Raw genomic sequence first — 21,344 nt, 5'->3', positions numbered from 1 at the left:
AATGCCCCAAAGGCCTGTGGACTGTATGTGGCTGGCGGGGTGGTCACCCAGGGTTGTGTCGTTGACACTGTGGGCACTAATGACAAAAATGTGCTGCCACTGCAGAAAAACCCAGGGCATACCAATGACGGTCCACCTCGGCCATCATCCGCCCTTTGGGCGGGCCATTTGGTCTAAGAGGGACAACAGAGCCCGGGGGGCTACAAGGCGACCAGACGGGTGTCACCACAAGGAATCAGAGTGGAGGGAGCAGCCTGCAGAAATCCAGGTGTCCTTTTCAGCATCCTTTCCAGCATCTGGGACGACATCCTGGAGGGAGGGGAGGTCAGGGGAAGAGAGGTAGAGAGCAGCCTGAAGGACCGGAGCCGAGAGTTTCGGCAAGGCGGCGGTCTTGGCTGTGGCATCCGCCCTGTTATTTCCCAGAGACACAGGGTCATCAGCAACAGCGTGCACTTCACACCATGGGACAGCAAGGGCGGAGGGAAGAAGAATAGCGTCCAGGAGAGCAGTAATAAGGCAATGGGGAGAAATGGGAGTCCGAGCAGATGTAAGGAAACCTCACTGCTTCCAGATCTGCCCAAAGGAGTGGCAGACGCTAAAAGCATGGTGAGAGTCGGTATAGATATTAGTACATTGTTCAGCGGCAAGGTGGCAGGCATGAATCAGAGCAATGAGTTCAGCAGCCTGAGCAGAAAGAGGAGATTCAGTGACAGCGTGGTCAGAACAGACAGCGTAACCAGCTCGGAGAACACCATGACTCTCGAAAACGGGAGCCGTCCACGTAAAGAACGAGGTCGGGGTTAGCCAGAGGAGTATCAGAAAGATCAGGACAGGGAAGAGAAACAAAACCCACAAGCTGGGTGCAGTATGGGGTTGACCATCAGAGGTGAAGGTAAAAGAGAGGCAGGATTGAGGGGTCACAGAGGCCAAGGGCCACGTGGTCGGCTGCCAGGGGGACCACCTCTTAGCGGGTTAAGCGGCCGGGGGACAGGTGCTGAGTCCTGCCGCGCTGAAGAAGGGCGAGGACAGCGTGAGGGACAGCAACAGCAAGGGGTGTCCAAGAACAAGGTTATCAGTTTTAGGAGCCAGGAGGGCAGCAGCAGCAACAGCGTGGAGGCAAGGGGGAAGCCCAGAAGCAACTGGGTGGAGGGAGGCAATGGGATGGTGCGGGGAAGGCCCCAAAGGCTGGGTTAAGACACCAGAAGCAGTGCCTCGGTGTTCATGGCAGAAAAGAGTAAACAGCTTAGAGTAGTCAGGCAAACCGAGAGCAGAAGAGGAAAGGGCTTGCTTGAGCTGGCAGAAGGCAGTTTCATGGCTTTCATCCCCGGGTAGTGAGTCGGGGTGAGAAGGGTGAGCGGTTTGGAGAGTCCAGAGTAATTGGGAATCCACTGTCGGCAGTAGTTTGCAGCGCCTAGGAAACCACGGAGCTGGCGTTTAGTCTGGGGGCGAGGCAGAGAAAGGCCGGCAGAAAGGTGATCAGGAGACAGGTGCGGGGTACCGTGAGCAGTCGTGTAGCCCAGGTAGGTAACGGAGGCCCGGCAGAACTGGAGCGGGAGGCTTTGCGGCCCCGCGCTGCAAGTTGTTCTAAGAGGGCACCAGGGTCAGCTTGGCAATGAGGGAGCGTGTCGGAGCAGAGGAGCAAATCATCCACATACTGAACAAGCTCAGGATCATGAGGCAGCTGGACTGTATCAAGGTCAGACTTGAGAAGTTGGCTGTATATGGTGGGGGGTCACAGAAACCTCGAGGCAGATGGGTGAAGGTATACTGCCGGCCCTGATAAGTAAAGGCAAAAAGATACTGAGAATCGGGGTGAACTGGCATAGAAAAAAAAGCATTACAGAGATCCGCTAGAGAAAACCAAGAGGCAGAAGCAGGTATCTGAGAGGACAGTGGCAGGATTGGGCACCACAACTGGCAAGGGAACCACAAAACTGTTAATAACACGCAAATCTTGAACAAACCGATAAACTGGCAATCTTTCAGGGGTGAATTTCCCTGGTTTGTGGACCGGCAGGATTGGGGTATTACAACTGGAGTGAGTAGGTACAAGAACTCCTTGCTCTAGGAGCCCTTGTGTGACAGGTGCAATGCCTCGAGAGGCAGCAGCCGATAGCGGGTATTGCGGGACCAATGAGGGAGACACTCCTGGTTTAACCTTGATAGAAACTGGGATGGCACTCTTAAGAAGACCCACATCAGTTGTGGAGCGGGACCAAAAGGACTCAGGAAGGTGCGCCAATAGTTCCTGTTGCAGTGAGGAAGAATTGGGCTCGGGTTCCTGCTCCATTAGTGTCAGCATCAAGGCAGGAATCTGGGTCTGGGGTCACGAGAGGAAAACCCCATCCGGAGAACAGTGAACAGTGGCCCGTAACTTGCACAGGAGGTCTCGCCCCAGCAGGTTTACAGAAGCACAAGGACTCAACAAAAAGGCATGTTGCTCAGTAAGGTAAACGAGTGTGGCCGCAAAACGGTGGTCAATAGATTGATCCCCAATACCTACAGCGGTGATTACTCTATCAGAAACCAGAACCTTAGAAACAAAATCAGAGCTGAGCATAGACAAAGAAGCACCGGTGTTGACAAGAAAAGGAACAGGTATTGTAGCACCGGAGAAGGTAGAAAGCAAAGGGGTAGAGTCTCTGGGTTTTCTCGGCTGTCCTAACACTGATCTTCACCTTCGAAGGACTGGAGAGGAGCTGGTCCGGGCGGTGGAGCTCGGCGGGCACCTGGCTGGAACGGAGGGGCACTAGCTGAGAGCGGGGGTGCCCAGGGTCTATTTGGGCACTCATTCTTCCAGTGGCCTTTCTGTTTGCAGTAGCGACAGACATCATTGGGAATGTCAAAGGAACCGAGTGGCTGGGTCGAGCAAAATGCTCCGGTAGAGCGCCGGGGTCCGGTGTCACCTTGAAGGTCTCTGATTTTCAGAGCCATCAATTTTTCCTGAACCTTTGATTTTTGCTGCTGAGCTTTGGTATAGAAATGAGTGGCAGCAGCCAGAATTTCAGTGGTGGGTTTAGCTCCCCATCTGATTACAGCGGTCTGCAAGGGCTCAGAAATCTTTGGTAACAGCCCCAAAACAAAGGTCTGGATGATCACGGCAGAAAGGTTAGCTTCTAGGTCCTTATTGCCGGAATGTGCCTTAAAGGCTTCGATCAGGCGAGAGTAATAATCAGCGGGGTGTTCTTCTAGCTTATGTTTACACATAGAAATTTTGGACCAGTCTTTTGCGGGGGAACCTTAGGGACAGTGTCTAGGACCTGTTTATAGAGGTCCTGCAGACCGGCATTGCCGGGGTCCTGAGCAGGCCAATGGACCTCTTTGAGGAGGGTGTCCCTTTGTTCTCCAGAGAGACCACTGAGGAGCATCTGAACGTCACTGTAAGCTGGCTTATAGACCTCAAAAAGGGTTTTAAGCTTGTGAGCAAACCCGGTAGGGTCTTCACGGAGCTTAGGGAAGTAATTGACCGGAAATGATTTCTGCAGGTGAGAAGGGGAAGACGAGGGTGGAGGAAACATCGGACTGCCAGACCAAGCCACCCCCACAAGTACAGCCCAGCCTAGACCGATGAGCGGCACATATACGCAGGTAAGCGACAGGGGCCAGGGCAATGCTGTGATTAGGGGGCCAGTGCACACATCCACAGGAGGCCTCAAATGCCGCTACACAAATGCTCGTAGTATGGGAAACAAGCAGGAGGAACTTACCCTCCTGCTGGCTGACACCATGAGGGGTCAGCAGGGGAGATTATGCTCAGGGGCAACCAACACAGATTCATTAGCGGCAGGTCCTGTCAAACCAACCCGGCGGCCTTCTACGACCAGGTCACCAAATCCTTAGATGCAGGGGGAGCAGTGGACATCATCTTCCTGGACTTTTGGAAGGCCTTCGATGCTGTCTTTCACCCCATTCTCATTAAGAAACTGGGGGCTGTGGTGTCAACCCCCCCACAGTCAGATGTGTCGCCAACTGGCTGGAGGGCCGCACCCAGAGAGCGGTGGTGGATGGGTCACGTTCGACCTGGAGGGAGGTGGGCAGGGGGTCCCCCGGGGCTTGGTCCTCGGGCCCGCACTGTTCAACATCTTCAGTGACTTGGACAAGGTGGTAAAAAGCACCTGTTCAAATTTGCTGATGACACTAAGATGTGGGGGGATGTGGGAACATTGGAAGGATGCAACAGGCTACAATCAGACCTAGACAGGTTACAGGGGTGGGTGGACGAGAACAGGATGGGATTCAACACTGACAAGTGCAAGGGGCTGCACCTGGGGAGGAACAACCGGCACCATACCTACAGGCTGGGAACTCCCATCTCATCAGTGCAGAGGCAGAAAGGGATCTGGGGGTCATCATTGACTCCAAGATGAACATGGGCCGGCAGTGTGGGGACACGGTCAGGAAGGCCAACCGCACCTTGTCCTGCATCCACAGCTGCATCTCGAGCAGGTCCAGGGAGGTGATCCTCCCCCTCTGTGCGGCACTGGTCAGGCCGCAGCTGGAGTACTGCATCCAGTTCTGGGCGCCGCACTTCAGGAGGGATGTGGACAGCATGGAGAGGGTCCAGAGGAGGCCACTCGCATGGTCAGAGGGCAGCAGGGCAGGTCCTATGAGGAGAGGCGACGGGACCTGAACCTGTTCAGCCTCCACAAAAGGAGGCTGAGGGGGGATCTAGTGGCCTGTTACAAACTAGTCAGAGGGGACCAGCAGGCATTGGGGGAGTCCCTGTTCCCCCGAGCACAGCCAGAAGTGACCAGGAATAACGGTCACAAGCTGGCAGAGGGTAGGTTTAGGTTAGATATCAGGAGGCGCGACTTCATGGTCAGGGTGGCTCGGGTCTGGACCCAACTTCCAAGAGAAGTGGTGCCGGCTCCTACGCTGGGGGTCTTTAAGAGGGGGCTAGATGTACACCTTGCTGGGGTCATTTGACCCCAGTACTTTTTCCTGCCATGGCAGGGGGTCGGACTAGATGATCTACTCAGGTCCCTTCCGACCTGACCAACTATGAAAAGGGGACGTGGACTACCACGGATTGCCCCGCCCCCCCCCAGCACAGGGTACTCTTGGAGAGGATACTGTGCCGCAGCAAGGTTTCCGCCCTGACGAGTAGTAATCTTTCTTACAGTGGCTCCCTTTGTGTCCATGTCGGTGGTAGCATTGTGGCAATTCCACAGAGTCAATCTGATCGGGGAGTCATGTTGGTCTAGGGCAGCCAAATCTATGGTCCACCCATCTACTGGGTCCGGGGGAACAGTAACCTCAAATTGGTCCCCCTTGGGAGAATTAAAGGTGAAAGTAGTAACAGGAGGCAATGAACCAAAGACAAGTGTCGGTGGAGTTATCAGAGAAATTGGTGCGGACGCAGCAGCGCCTGAGGCCGCAGGACCAGCAACCGGCAGCAGAACGAAAGCTGGAGCAAGTTGTGGTGGGACAGGGGCCAAAGGCGGCGGTGGGGATGGAAACCAGTGATCCAACAGGTCATCTCGAGGTGGATCGTCCGGCTGTGGAGGCATGACCAGAAACGGCCTGGCCAGATGCAGTGAACAAGGGACAGGTGGGGCCAGCCCCTAGCGTTGGAAATCCGTAACTTGGTTCTGAAGGAGATCACTCTGTTTCTTAAAGTTTTCCTTGTAGGAAGCCATAAGGGAGCGCTTATTGCACTTTTCGGACTCGTCTTCCCATAGGTACCAGGCTTCCATTTGAACGGGGTGCTTGCTTTCCAAATTTCCCCGGAGGTAGTTGAGCATTTGGTGATCCCAGGACCCATCTACGGGCCAGTGTAATTTAGGGTCATCATTGGTATACTGGTTCCATTTTGCTAAGTATTGAGTTGACCGGGGCCCATATTTTAGATGCATAAACCAGGTGGGATCCCACTGCGGGACCTTAGAGGTCCCAGTACCCATTGTCATGCCTAGGACTTACAGACACCAAAACAGACAGGTACTCCCCCTGGTCAGGGACTTTTCCTGCAAAGCCAAGCAGGCAGATGACAGGTCAGGTCCAGAGTGTCGAAGCTGCAGGGCCGAAGAACCAGATCAAGGAGAGCCTTCTTGGAGCGATGGAGTCAAAGAGTCGAGATGAGGGTCCTACCCAGGGCGGTCTGTGTGAGGACACATCCGGGACTGAGCCCCCAAGATGATGTGGAAAACACAACAGGATCACTGCTTGGCTAACAGAGCACTTTATTTTACATGGCCACAGGAGAAGCAGCAAGGGCAGCTAATTCTCTGCAGCTGCAGAGTCCAGACTCTGTTATATACTTGTGAGAAAAAGACACACAGAAGTCTCCCCCTGAATACATTATTGGCAGTCTGACAATAAATCACCCTGGAGTCCTGCTAGACTAAACGTGTGTTCTCCAGCTGCCTCCCGATAAGTTTTATCTCAAGGCCCTTTGTTTTTCAGCCTTTACTTATTCTCCTTATTATGACTTAACTTTATTTTCACTTGTCCCAGTACTTTTCCTCATCAGGGGCATGGCAGGCACAGCCCACCCTGCTGTGCACAGGACAGCACCGGGACATGACTCGTGGCAGTGTTGGGGGCACATTCGTGTCACAAACACGGCACCAGAGTCCGTCGCACACACGGGGAATGCTCCGCTTTCCAGCCCATGCTAGGTCAGTCTTGAGCACTGGGCCTCGCTGCTGGGGGGGGGGTTCTGGGAGGAGCTGTAAGGGACTGTCCTCACCCACGTCTTTCTGCTGACCAGCTCCATGGTCAGAGGCTAGTCGGTCAGGCCCTCAGGGACCATGACCCCAGGGAGATGGGAGTTCAAGAAGAGTGGTTGCTTCTCAAGGAAGCGATCCTCAGTGCACAAGCTAAATCTATTCCAACACGGAGGAAAGGCAGCAAGAAGGCACAGCAGCCCCCCTGGCTCTCCAGAGACCTAGCGACCTACTGTGGCTAAAAAGGAAAGCCTACAAAGGATGGAGGATGGGATTCACCTCCAAGGAGGATTACTCCGCGCTGGTCCGGTCCTGCAGGGAGCAAACCAGGAAAGCCAAGGCTGCAACTGAACTCCAACTAGCTTCAGGCATCAAGGACAACAAAAAGTCCTTATTCAGATATGTGGGGAGCCGGAGGAAAAGCAAGGGCAACATTGGACCCCTGCTAAACCAGATGGGGCAACTGACAACTGACGCCCAGGAAAAAGCCAACCTATTAAATAGGTACTTTGCGTCAGTCTTTCATCAGTCACACAGGATGCCCATGCCTGCTATGGGACAGGGAAATCCGGGTGAGGGGGATCCCCTACCCTCCATCAATGCTGATCTCGTGAAGGAACACCTTGAGAAGCTGGATACCTTCAAGTCAGCCGGCCCTGACAACCTGCACCCCAGGGTACTCAAGGAGCTGGCGAGCGTCATAGCCCAGCCCCTGGCACGGATCTTTGAAAACTCCTGGCGCTCTGGTGTAGTGCCCGAAGACTGGAAGAAGGCCAATGTGGTGCCGATCTTCAAGAAAGGGAGGAGAGTGGATCCGGCTAACTACAGGCCCATTAGCCTGACTTCTATCCTGGGGAAGATCTTAGAAAAGTTTATTAAGGAGGCCATCCTTGAGGGACTGGCCCAGGCTAACATCCTAAGGGATAGCCAGCACGGGTTTGTTGCGGGTAGGTCTTGTTTGACCAATCTCATTTCCTTCTATGACCAGGTGACCTATCACCTGGACAAGGGAGAAGAGATTGATGTCATATATCTTGACCTCAAAAAAGCTTTTGATCTGGTATCCCATGATCACCTCTTGGCCAAACTGCCCAGTTGTGGCCTTGGCTCCACCACGATCCGCTGGCTGGGAAATTGGCTCCGTGGTCGGACCCAGAGGGTTGTGATTGATGGCAGTCACTCATCGTGGTGCCCTGTGACCAGTGGGGTCCCTCAAGGCTCTGTCCTGGGACCCATCCTGTTCAACATCTTCATTAACGATGTGGACATTGGAGTCAGGAGTGGACTGGCCAAGTTCGCCGATGACACCAAACTTTGGGGCAAAGCATCCACGCCAGAAGACAGGCGGGTGATCCAGGCTGACCTGGACAAGCTCAGCAAATGGGCAGACGAGAACCTCATGGTGTTTAACACCGATAAATGCAAGGTTCTCCACCTTGGGAGGAAAAACCTGCAGCACCCTTATAGGCTCGGCAGCGCTACGTTGGATAGCACTACAGAAGAAAGAGACTTGGGGGTCATCATTGACCACAAGATGAACATGAGCCTGCAATGCGATGCTGCGGCTAGTAAAGCGACCAAAATGCTGGCGTGCATCCATAGATGCTTCTCGAGCAAATCCCGGGACGTCATTCTCCCCTTGTACTCGGCCTTGGTGAGGCCGCAGCTGGAGTACTGCGTCCAGTTTTGGGCTCCACAATTCAAAAAGGATGTGGAGAAGCTTGAGAGAGTGCAGAGGAGAGCCACGCGCATGATCAGAGGTCAGGAAAACAGATCTTACGATGACAGGCTGAGAGCCATGGGACTCTTTAGCCTGGAAAAGCGCAGGCTCAGGGGTGATCTGATGGCCACCTGTAAGTTTATCAGGGGTGACCACCAGGATCTGGGGGAACGTCTGTTCACCAGAGCACCCCAAGGGATGACGAGGTCGAACGGTCACAAACTCCTGCAAGACCGTTTCAGGCTGGACATAAGGAAGAATTTCTTTCCTGTCCGAGCCCCCAAGGTCTGGAACAGTCTGCCAGCGGAGGTGGTTCAAGCACCTACATTGAACACCTTCAAGAGTAAATTGGATGCTTATCTTGCTGGGATCCTATGACCCCAGCTGACTTCCTACCCTTTGGGCAGGGGGCTGGACTCGATGATCTCCCGAGGTCCCTTCCAGCCCTAATGTCTATGAAATCTATGAAACCCCTGTTACCAGATTTACCCGTCTCTTTGGGGTATGCTTGTGGCGGGCCAGTAGGGGACGCTCCTGCGTTGAGCCAGCCACCTCCCTGCACCTGACCACCTGCCAGGCTCTGAGTGCCTCCCTGGGGACGCCTCGCGTCTGGCTGACCCCCTTCCTGGAGCACACTTGCTAGCCTGGGGGTAACATAAGCTGTCACCACCCCGAGAAGGGACTGTCTCGGCCCTGTATCCTCGGGGAAACACAGGCCTAATAGTCCAATGAGTACTCAACCCAGTATAGGCACTTGGGGCACTTCTACAGGCCGGGGGCAAAAAAGGAAAGTCTCCCTTAGTCCGCAGACTTAAGGGGCCTCTTAGGCATAATTTAGACCCACCCCTCAGTAAGTCTCCCACACCAGTCACAAAGGAGAACTTTATTGATTACAGGGGTAGGGTGAAAGTAGGGTACAGGATTGAGCAATATCCTAGAAATCCCATAGAGCAAAACAGTCTGGCTGAGGTAGCCTTTTGATCCTGCATCTGAGTTTCTGCCAGCTAGATATCTAATCAGATCTTGAGTAGCTTACTCACAAGCATCTTCCAGAGGCCGGTGGAGATCCCCTCTGGAGGCAGGCCGTTCCTAGCTCGTGAGTTTTGGGGGGAGAGAGCCAGTTTCAGATGGTAAAGCTCCTCTCTAAGTCTGAGTCCCCCGCATGGCTGCTGCCCCTTGTCCTGGGCAGTCTTAACTTATATAGCCCCTGGGACCTCATTCACCTGGTCCAGTGGATGCCAGGTCCGGTTGGCTGTCAGCCAACCAATTTGAAATACATCACTAGTTGCCGGGCAGACTCCAGCCCACCAGGTAGATGTCCTTCACCCAGGTAGCCGATACCAGTCCCGTAGGCAGAGGGAGCAGGTTCCCCCTCCCTCAGGACTGCAGCCAGCTCAGGTTACCTAAAGAGATAGGTTAAAGGGTGTGTCTCCTCTGCTGGGCCCATCCTAATCACATTGTCACAGCACAGAGATTTTGGAGAGAAACAAAGGTGGCTTCCTGCCACAGTGCTCGTTTATTAGGGATACATTTCTAGGGTCTTTGTAATTCCAGCAATGTGCTGCTTGTGTTACCTGTGTTTCTGAATGGAGCTGTATCCCTCCCTTCTGCAAGCCCCCGCCCCCAGTGCAGCTATCTTGCAGGACTCGGTTTCAATGGGTCTGGGTTCCTCCAGCCACCACATCAGTCAAATACACACACACACACAGATTAACATAACACGCCTGACCTGGCCAGGTTGATCAGCATGAACAGGCTGACACTCTCGTGTGCCAGGAATTCAGTCAGACACAAGCACACGGGCGAACAGAAGACCTCTGAATCCGGGTGGGTGTCCAGATGACACCCTCATGGGCCAGCGTTCAGTTCATTAGGGCACGTCTGAGCCAAACTGGGTCAATCAGCTTGTACAAGCTGATCCCCTGATGTGTCTCAAACTCAGCATGTCCCAATCTTTAGCCCTAAGTGTCCTAATAGTGGTCACCTCTTGACAAGCAGACCCCACAGTATTTCTGGGCTTCACAGGGATCTTTGGCTTGGGTAAAAGAAGCACTGCCGGAGAGCAAGTAGGGAAGGGAAGCAGAGAGGGAAAAATGCACCCAGTTACCACCAGTTTGATTACGTGTGTTTCAAGTCTTCCTTCTGCCTTCCTAGAGATAGACTCGGTAAGCTGGAAGATGGACCCAATACCGCAAGGTTGGGCACTACCAGCGTACCTAAAACCCAGACTTTTAGAGGAAGGAGGCAGGAAATGAACTGCCTGTGGGAAAAATTCAGAGAGAACAGGGTGAGTATTTTCATAGAGGTGGGGCCTTTTTCAATAATTCAGGGCCCCCGAACTCTGAATTACTGTCGCATCAAACAGGGAATGTCCTGAATTACCTCCCCAGTGAGGAGTGACTTGGTTTTGGAGGAGAAAATGATAAGTATGGCATGAAAAAGTATGTGAAAGGCTAGAAAACAAAAGGACATTTGCTGTGGAAACAAGGACTGGCAAAAAATGGATCCTTTTATACGGGGAATATTAGCAGTAGTCAGAGTCAATGTCCATCCTTGTGTGCTGGAGATGTACAGTATTGTATCCTCCTCCGCACTGTAAAATGAAAGACAATATCTGAGTGATTTGTGCAGCACAATACGGCACCTGTTCCCAAACCCGTTATGGACAGTGGGTTTGAAGCAGGCTGTGGGCAGCACTGGAGAAATGCACTGCTGTCTCCAGCAGTAAGTCCACAAACTCACAGCCGTTTAGGCCTAGAAGGGACCTCATGAGTTCATCGGGTCCAGGCCCCTGCTCAGGGCAGGAAAGACCATGGGGATCAAGTCACCCAGCGAGGTGTGCGTCCAGTCTCCTGCTGAAGCTCTCCAGGGCAGGCGCCTGCCCCACCCCACTGGGAGACCAGATAATATCCATTAAGTCCTGGACTCCTGAGGGCCCTGTTGCCCCACAGCTCCTACCTCATTAACTCACAGCTGAGACTCCTCTCGTTCTTTTGTTTTCCATAGCAATACTCCAGATTTCCAGGCAGTACCCTCCACATGGCCAGGAGGACCCGTGGCCCCATATCTCAGTCCACAGAGACCATGCACAGGTCTGCTACATCGGTGGAGTGACAGTGGTACCATTTACTTCTGTCCGAGGCCTGAATGCCAGTCCTTGGACCCAGCGGTGAATCTGAGCAGGGGATGAGTGTCAGGGGCGCAGGTCAAAAAAAGCCAAGGGGGAGCTCGTGCTTCGTCAGCCCTAATCTGCGGTGAGACCGTGCCGAGCTGGGTGCTATGGGGATGAGGCCCATGGGCGGGCCTGGCTGGAGCTGCCCCAGGCATGTGTGTGCAGTTGTGAGATAACGACGGTGGGACACAAGCACCCAGACACGCAGAGGGGCAAGTCTGGGCTGCCGGGAAGGGAGGGCTGAGAACTGAGGCCCCAGACGCCAGGGCACGGAGCAGTGACGGCTCTACGGTGTCACCGACTCCCCCAGTCGGCTGCAATGTGATGCCCACATCTCACCCAGAAAGGACCACGGCCCGCTCCTCTGGGCCAGGCCAATGGGGCAGGATTGGTGCTGCTGGGGGACCTTCCCTCTGGGGCTCCCTGAGTCGTGGGGGTTTCAATTCTCCCCGGCTGCTGCAGGGACCTGAGTGCAGACACTGCTGCCCGGACTCCCCCTTGCCCCAGCTCCAGGCAGCCCCAGGGGTTCGGCCATTGGGGACCGCAGGGCTGGCCCGTGTCTGCGCTGGGTCCTGCTGCGGTGTCTCTGCGGTGTGAATCCTCACCTCTCTGCTCTTGATTGCAGGATTGGAAGAGTCTGAGGACGCACAGGTGAGTGACCCTGACCCTGTACCGGTGACCCCAGGCCCCTTCCTGGGAGAGCTGTGCTCCCTGCAGCCACTTCTCCCACCACCGCGGTGCCCCGCACATGGGCTTTGAGCCTGTGATGAGACAGAGTCACCGCATCTCTGCTGGCTTCTGCCCTCACCACCCCTTTTCCCAGCACACTCGGTGCCCACTGGGCCTTGGGCAGGTCTGGACACTTGGCCATGTCGGCCCCCAGGTACAGGACTGAGCTGACAACCTGAGCCCACACCCTGGGCACCTCCTTCGAGGAAAGCACCAGCCTGGAGGGAGACTCCTCTCCTCCCTCTGGCAAATCCCCCCGGGCAGAGCCCCTGTCACAGCCCCTCCAGGGCCAGGGCTCACCCGCCTGTGCCCCCATCACAGCCTGTGCTGGAGATTGTCCCTGCGGGTCCATGGGAGCTACCGCTGGGCACGGGCAGGAGGGCTGATGCACAGCCAGTTGCTGCTTTCAAGGCTGAAGGGGAGAGTAACCGCTCCACACCCCGGCCCTGCAACGCAGGGGACAGAGACGGGAATGGGGGCGGCGGGTGCTGGATGCGGCTGAGGGGCAGAGGGAAATGCAGGACCTCCTGGCTCAGCCCACCTGTCAGTACACACAAATTTATTTGAATATTTTGAATGTGTAATTTGATATTATATGCAGCAAAACGAGAACAACTAAAAAACCATGGTATTTGTCTAAGCACGCCCCCCCGTGCCCTCTCTCTGAAAACGGCTGGGCTTGTTTTGGTTGTTTTTCGAGCAGTGCCACATTTCTGGTGGGACTTGGCAACAGTGAAAGGAGACAGACATGGCTGGAGTTTCTTCCATTAACAGGAATATGTTTCATAGTTTCATATTTGGTCGGGTCGGAAGGGACCTGAGCAGATCATAGAGTCCAAGCCCTGCCATAGCAGGAAAGAGTATTGGGGTCAAACGACCCCACCAAGATGTTTGTCTAGCCTTGTCTTAAAGACCCCCAGGGTAGGAGCCAGCACCACTTCTCTTGGAAGTTGGGTCCAGACCCTAGCTGCCCTGACCGTGAAGTCGCGCCTCTTGACATCTAGTCTGGATCTCCCCTCTGCCAGCTTGTAACCATTATTCCTGGTCACTCCTGGTCATGCCAGGGGGAACAGTGACTCCCCCAATGCCTGCTGGTCCCCCCTGACTAGTTTGTAGACGACCACTAGATCCCCCTCAGCCTTCTCTTGTGGAGGCTGAACAGGTTCAGGTCCCGTCGCCTCTCCTCATAGGGCCTGCCCTGCTGTCCTCTGACCATGTGGGTGGCCTCCTCTGGACCCTCTCCATGTTGTCCACATCCCTCCTGAAGTGCGGCGCCCAGAACTGGATGCAGTACTCCAGCTGCGGCCTGACCAGTGCCGCATAGAGGGGGAGGATCACCTCCTTGGACCTGCTCGAGATGCATCTGTGGATGCATGACAAGGGCAAACAATAACCTCTGGATTGTGGTGAATCACTTAGAAAGGGAAGGGGCTGGGAAGGCACAGGGAGATCTGCCCTGGAAGGGGTTGTGGGCCTGGGTCTGTTCCCATTGCACACCTCGGGAGAGGACACAGAGATCAACCACAGGGGTGTGTGGAAGAAATCAAACTTTGCATTGTGGTTGAATCAGAACTGACAGAACCAGCCTTTCGTTATTTAGGGCTACACCGTGATCACAGGGAGAATCCCCTACAGCAAGGGGGGTCACCCCCTTGCCTGTTTCAAAAGAATTCTCCAACTCTATAAGCCACAGGTGGCATGTCCAGTTCTGGGGCTTCAGTAGCAGGCAATGCCTGAGAGAGAATGCAATGAGGGCAGGGAGGGGAAAGGTGCAGCAGGCACCCCGTGGTGCACAGCTCTAGAGAGGCTGACAAGCAAAACAGGCCAAAAAGGCTCAGGGGGTGGCAGCAGCAGTTCCCTGCAGACCCCACTGGGCATGGGCAGCTCTGGGAGAGGTGTGATGTGATGGTGAAAGGGAAGGAAATGCCTCCACAGCCATAAATGTCCCCCTTCCTGCTACTCAAGAGCATCAAATACCAGAATCCTAGGACCAGGAGGGAGGACAAAACTGGAAGGTGGACAAGGACAGTCCCTGGGTGTCATTTGCAACCAGGTGTCTTGAGGAGAGCACCCTATGGCAAAGGCATTGCTTTCCCTGGGAGTACTGACAGCTTTTAGAGAACAATGGGGATTGCACAAAGTCCCGGCTGCTGCAAAGGTCATCTTCTCTCCTCCCCCAACATATGGACTGACCTGCCTGAGGCATTTCCTCTAAGGCCCTCCCCGCAATCAAACCTTGGGGGGCCAGCCTCTGGCCCTGGGCTTCTGTGGACCCCTACAAGGGACGAAGCCTGGGGGAACTCTTTCTGCAGTCCACCAGCATGAGAGCGCTTGCCTAAATGCAGCTGCTGGTGCATGCTGAGCAGGTAGATATCCCCAAGCCCTTCTTGCATTGTGGGCAAAATTATGGATGCTTCCGGGTGTGGATGTGCTGATGCCTGGATAGGTGGGAGGAACGGGTGAAGCTCTTCCCACACTCCACCGATGTACTCAGAGCACAGGCTGGATGTAAGCTCTTCCCGCATTCAGAGCACTGATTGGCTCCACTGGTGCTCAGCCAGGGTGGAGGAGCGGATCTCTTACTGAGCACTGATGGGGTTTCTCCCTTGTGTGGATGCACAGGTGCTGGCCAGGTTGGAGGAGGTGAAGCTCTTCCCACACTCAGAGCACTGATGTGGTTTCTCCCCTGTGTGGATAAGCTGGTGCCGGGTCAGGCTGGAGGAGGAGGTGAAAGCTCTTCCCACACTCAGAGCAACGATGTGGCTTCTCTCCCTCATGGATACACTGGTGCTTGGCCAGGTGGGAGGAGCGGTGAAGCTCTTCCCACACTCAGAGCACTGATACGGCTTCTCCCCTGTGTGGATAAGCTGATGCCGGGCTAGGTTGGAGGAGTAGGTGAAGCTCTTCCCACACTCAGAGCAATTATATGGCTTGTCTCCTTTGTGGATGCGCTGGTGCTGGGCCAGGCTGTAGGAATAGGTGAAGCCCTTCCCACACACAGAGCACTGATGTGGCTTCTCTCCTGTGTGGATAAGCTGGTGCCGGGCCAGGTGAGACGAGCAGGTGAAGCTCTTCCCGCACTCAGAGCACTGGTGTGGTTTCTCTCCTGTGTGGGTAAGCCAGTGCCGGGCCAGATGGGAAAAGTAGCTGAAGCTCCTCCCACACTCAATGCAGCGATGGGGCTTCTCCCCTCTGTGATGGATGTGTTGGTGCTGGGTCAGGCTGGAGGCATAGCTAAAGCTTTTCCCACACACTGAGCACTGATGTGGCTTCTCCCCTGTGTGGATGCGCTGGTGCTGGGCCAGCCTGGAGGATTGGGTGAAGCTCTTCCCACACACAGAGCAGTGATGTGGCTTCTCTACTGCATAGTGGATGCGCTGGTGCTGGGCCAAGCCATAGGACTTGCTGAAACTCTTGCCACACGAAGAACACTTGTGTGGCTTCTCCCCTGTGTGGATGCACTGGTGACGGGCCAGGCGGGAGGGGTAGGTGAAGCTCTTTCCACATACATAGCACTGATGTGGCTTCTTCCCTGTGTGGAGGTGCTGGTGCTCGGCCAGGCTGGAAGAGCGAGAGAAACTCTTCCCACACACAGAGCACTGATGTAGCTTCTCCCCTCTGTGGATACGCTGGTGATTGGTCAGGCTGGTGGATTGGCTGAAGCTCTTACCACTCTCCAAGCACTCATTTGGCTTCTCCCCTGCGTTGGTGAGCTGACCTTCGGCCATGGTGGAAGAGCGGGTGAAATTCTTGCCAAAGTCAGAACACTGATTGGGCTTCTCCGTTGTGTGCATGCACCAGTGCCTGGCCAGGCTGGAGGGCTGCCTGAAGCTTTTCCCACACTTTGTGCAGCAGTGTAGCTGCTGCCTCCTCCGCACACACCGGTGCTGGGACAGGCCTTGCCAGCTGATGTAGTTCTTCCTGCACTTGTTGCAGTGGTGCACCTTCCTCCCCGAGTGCATGCGCCGGTGCTGAACCAGGGAGAAGACATGGGTGAAGGTCTTACCACATGCGACACAGCGGAACCGACTCTTCTCCCTGGGCACATGTTGGTTCTTCGCTAGCTCCAAGCTGCGCACAAAGCTCTTCCCCCTTTTGGTGAAGCAGTGGGGGAGCTGTCCAGAGTGGATCTGGTGGTGAGCAGCCAGGGTTGAGAGGTAGGTGAAGCTCTTCCCACACGTGGTGCATATGTGGGGCTTCTCCTCAGTCTGCCTTACTTTGTGCAGAGCCAGGAGCGAAGGGCAGCTAAAGTTTTTCCTGCACTGAGGGCAGGGGTGGGCTCTCCCCCTGGGGTCGGTGATGAGCTTATGCTTCCTTCTGAGGCCCCCCACACTGCCTTGCTTTGCATGCAGTGTCTCTCCTCTGTGGACTTTTCGCTTGTGCCTCTTCAGGTCTCTCAGCACCACAAGTTCTTCCCTAAACCCTGAGGTTTTTCTGGCTTCTTTCCCTTCTTCATTCTCACAAGCAACTGGCGATGGGACCTGGTTCACTACTGCGGTCTCTTTCTTCTTTTGGGGCCTCTCCCGAACCTTGTGCCACTGGTGCTTCACAGGGCTCAGGGAGCCTCTCTCACCCACACTCCTTTGGGAAGCCCACGGTGGCTCCAGATTTGCAGGCTCTTCCCCAGGGGTCAGCTCCTCAGCCCTGCTCAGCAACCAGGCACTTCCTACACGGGGAAGAGAAAATCCAGATTAGTCCCCACCCTGCTGCCAAAGGACAAACACTGCTATTCCTTCTGCGTGGATGGGCCTCCTAGCAGGACTAAACCTCGGCGCTTGCATTTCCTCAGCGGAACAAGGTTTTCCGGCCAAAACCCCAAGTGCCAGGGGTAAGGGAGTGCCAGGTCCCTGTGCCAGTCTCATCTTCCCTACTCGGTGCGGTTCTGAGCCAGACTCTCAAGGTTTCTGGCCCACCTCTCCGCCCCATCACCTAACGCTCCGCTGGGAGAAGTATGTGGGACATGTACACTTGGACAGTATCTGAATGGCTTCATCTTGTAAGAGTCTGAAGCTGAGACCAGAATGATCTGCTAAAAGGAAAAATGAGGCTCTCAAAGCTCGGCATGAACCCGCACACGGACGCTGGGCTGAGCCTCAGGCTTTGTGGCACTCGGGGCCCCAGAGAGGAAACCACACAGGACAGATTCTGGGGCAAACAGTGAGGGATTCACTTCCCCCCACAACATGAAACCTTCTGAATCCCACCCACTCCACCGACCCACTTCATGCAGCTCGAGCCCACGATTACACACGTCCGGTGCTCCAGGTCAACCGGACCAGGCGACACCAGGGACAGCCCCAGCCTCTCTCTTGTCTAACCAGAAGGGCTGGGGGAGGCAAAAATCCCAGAAATGAGAGACTGTGCCTATGAGGGGGTGAAGATAACCAGGGCAGAAGAGCCTAAAAATTACTCCTGTGTAGGGCCTGAAAACTACACCTTCCTGGGACTGGTTCGTGAGGTGGAACTACTTGTGGCACGGCAGACTCTACAAAACGCCACTTGTTGCCACCCCGAGAAAGGTGAGTGCAGAGCACCTGCACACCTTGGCTTCCACTACCCTGGGGGTTCCTCTTTGCTGGGAAAAGGATAGGGGGAGCCATCCCCAACAGAAAGCCCCTGGTGCAAGCCAAGGAGGAAAGGTGTGTGCCAGGGTACACCTTGCAGCAGCTGTCACTTGAAGCAGAAAAGACTGCTAAAAAGCAGCCTCTGAAGCTGCAAAGAGGGGAATCGGTGAAGGAGCTGCAGCAGGGCCAGGGCCAGGGCCAAGCCAGCCACAGTGTGAAAAGTGATCCCATGACATGAACTAACTTAAAGGGGTTAAGCCCTTCCCGTTTTTGTCTTTGTGTTTTCCAGGATGTGGACCAGCAGTGAATCATCAAGAAATTCACTTGGTACACAGAAGTTTTGAGCTTCACACAGTAATTGTCTCGCTTGCTCGGCTGTGTTTGTGCACCGTTATTGCTGTATGGGGCTGTGCTGGGAGGTATGATAGACAATGAAATGTGAGCTCTACTTCTGCATCGGTTCTGGAATATCTGCAAAGTGGCTACAGAAAATGGTACATCCCTGGAGTATGGTCTCCTGGGCCTCAAAAATATCAGTCATGCCAAAGTTTGAGAAGGGTGAGTAATGGAAGAGATTAAAAGATTATTTCACTGGTGAAAAGCTGTTCAGCTGGTAAGGAACTTGAGGATTAGGCAATTTGTCATGAGAAAGTTATTGAAGCAGTGGACAAACAAAGGAAGAGGGGGTTGTGTGCATGCTCTCACTCTGGGGAGTTGGGGGGACGGTCGTGCAATTTCTACGTGAACAGCGGGAAAGCCAGAAACAAACATCTCCCACCCCCAGCGCAGGACACGAGGCCGGCACCACCAAAGGTCTCTGCTGTAATGTCTAATGGAGCCGCTTCTCGAGTCGTATTACAGGGACAAAACTTGGAATAATTACTCTTAGAGTTCACTGGATATGAAATCAGCAAGGGGCCACGTCAAACACTGGGGGTCTTTGGCAAAAACAATCCTCTTGGTAACCGTTTCCACAGTTTGAATTTCAGGGCGTGGAACAACACCTGTCTGCACACACGACAGCATAAGCTCTTTGAGGTCAGCACCGGGGATGGCAGCACAGGCAGGTCTGCAGTTTCCAGGCTCCCTTTCACCCTGGGCACGGAGCATTTGGGAGAGGGGATCTGGGTGGAGGAGACAGCCACAACTCACCTGGCCGCAGGTCCTCCGACCTCCAGATTTCCCCACGGTCCTCATCATCACCGTCCCAGAGCTCCACCTCTCCTCGCTGGATGCGGCAGATTAAGTCAGGCGCGGGGCCTCGATATCCTGCTTGGGCAGTGGTTAAGCAGAGTTTATCCACTGGTACTGGACGCAGAATAAGCAACTGAAATTTGGGGAAAGGAGCCAATGAACCCAGGGATTATACTAAGGACTTGATGTACAAGGGAGGATGGACATTTAGGCGGAAAGGGAAGGCATAGCAGGGAGAAGAGGATGGCCCTTTTCATCCAGGCAGTGGACAGATGGTCACAGGAAGGCAAACACCAGTGCAAATGAGTGGAAATGAGTTTGGACAGGACACGCTAGGCAAGAGAGGGAGGAGCTCGGGATAACTGCCCAAGGAACAGCTGTTAGTGCATTTTGAGGCACAACGAATGGCACACAATTTGATCACGGTGAGAAGGCAAAGGGAAATCATGTTATCAAGGGGGAAGACTCCAAGGAAGGCGGCTGCATCAAATGAAGGAGGCACGTGCACAAGTATGAAATGTGAGAGGGCTGATCATGGACAGAGCAGTGGGGAGCAAAGGGATTTCAGCCACCGGCCAAACATTCATGAGGACGAGACCGTTAAAACCAGGGAGAAGACAACACCGCTTCCGAGCTCACATGGCTCCAGGGCAAAGCAAGAACCAGAGCTTTACCCAGGGAAACGAGGGCTCGGTAGTTCCTCAGCATCTGGTCCCGGTAAAGCCCCTTGTCTTCCTCTTCCAGCAGCTCCCACTGCTCCCGTGTGAAATACACTGCCACGTCCTCAAACACCTCCCGGAGCTGCAGGCACAAGCGTTACACCATCAGTGTCTCCTGCCCCAGCTGCCCCCCGCCCTGTCTGCACTCGCTCTGCACTACAGCGCTGTGCACGCTTAGCCAGGACAGGCAGGGGTACGCTACTCAGCTGGCACATGATATGCAGGGACCCTGGTTTTCTCCGTTTAAAAACTGCAAATTCTCTCATAACAGAAAAAACTGCTCCCAACCCATAGACCCCGCAACCCCGCTGGTGTCCCACACTCCCCACCACAGCTCCCTGGCCCCACACTGCTGGTGACATCTGGTCCAGGAAGAGACAAAGGCTTGTGCCAGGACACTTTCACCTCCCTGCACTGCCCAGTGCCGACCTCAGAGCAGCTGTCCTTACACCAGACACTTCAAAACGAACCTGAACACGGAGCTGTGCAGCCAGAAATCATCTGCAGACTGTGCTGTGCTAAGTGCGGTCCACACAAGGACTGTGGAGTCTTGTCGAATGAACGAGATTAGCTGTTGTGTCCCCTGTGTGGGGGGTCTTTACTTGCATCCCCTCCCCCAGCACTGTCCCCCTTCCCACCGTGCTGTCCCCTGCACTTGGTATTCAAAAGACTCTCTCTATCTAACAGTCTGGCCTGTGCGCAGCCTTCAATTCGAACTCATCAAATGAGTGTGGAATCAAAAAAACCTGTGCTGTGCCTCTGATTCAGTTAGTCTGTAAGCTGCAAATCACCCCGGCTTCTGCCTCGCCTCACCCCAACACAGAGAATCAGCAGCCAGGTGTGCTGCGCACTCCTGCCAAACTGATGTGCTGGGGGGACCCTGCTGGCATCGGCTGCAGAGCCCCTCTGTGCTCCCCAGCCTAGCCAGGGGGAGAGGACTTGCTGGGCTCGGCTGTAGAGACCACTGCCCCGGGCTGCCTGGTGCGGGCTGCTGGACTCTGACCAGGCCTTCCCGTGCCAGCACCCCCGGTCACTCTTCAGGTCTCTGCTCCCCAAACTCTTGACAGCACCCCTGGCTCCTCCTGGGCTCTGCCCCAGCTGCACTCCCACCCCCACCTCGAGCCGGTGCCCTGCTCACCTCCATGCTCTCCCCCTGCTTCCCCGGCCTGCCCTGCCCCTCCTGCAGCTGGCCCGGCCCAGGTGTCAGGGAGCCGCTCCGTCCCCGTCTCCCTGCGGAGGGTCTCTGCAGCTCCAGGTTGACTGCTCCTGCCTCGGGAGCCTGCTGATCTGCTCGGCTCAAGGTCCCGGCACCTGTGGGTGGGTAAGAGAGTGCACAGGTTAGCCCTGGGGTGGTGGCACGGGGAAAGCCCTGCTCGTCTCCTGGCCTGGCCTGGGATGAAGGGAGCTGGAGGCTGCAGTGTGTGGAAGAGCGGGGAGACGGGAGACTCATTGTCCCACCGGCAAGAGGCTGGAGATGAGCCTCTAGAACTGCCCCAGTGTGGGACCAGCTGGGGCTAGAACTGCTTTCACAAGAATGTACCAAAGAAACACCTGCAACTTGATTTTCCGTTTTGTTGC

The 21,344-nt window shown here is 54.9% G+C and overlaps 1 protein-coding gene across 1 annotated transcript in view; it reads right to left on the bottom strand.

Annotated features, from left to right (window-relative positions):
* The window catches only part of LOC149875512 (uncharacterized), a 125,442-nt gene that overhangs the window by 83,926 nt on the left and 20,172 nt on the right, over positions 1–21,344 (bottom strand). The window contains 3 exon segments of the mRNA XM_090030914.1: positions 19,006–19,125; positions 19,722–19,848; positions 20,905–21,077. Of these exon segments, the coding sequence (XP_089887040.1) occupies positions 19,006–19,125; positions 19,722–19,848; positions 20,905–21,077 (420 nt within the window).

Source organism: Crocodylus siamensis, chromosome 1 (genome assembly GCF_052110815.1).
Source record: "Crocodylus siamensis isolate JL-2025a chromosome 1, ASM5211081v1, whole genome shotgun sequence".
Taxonomy (NCBI): domain Eukaryota; kingdom Metazoa; phylum Chordata; order Crocodylia; family Crocodylidae; genus Crocodylus; species Crocodylus siamensis.
Note: the sequence above shows the minus strand (reverse complement) of the source record. Positions and strands in the feature narration are given on the sequence as shown.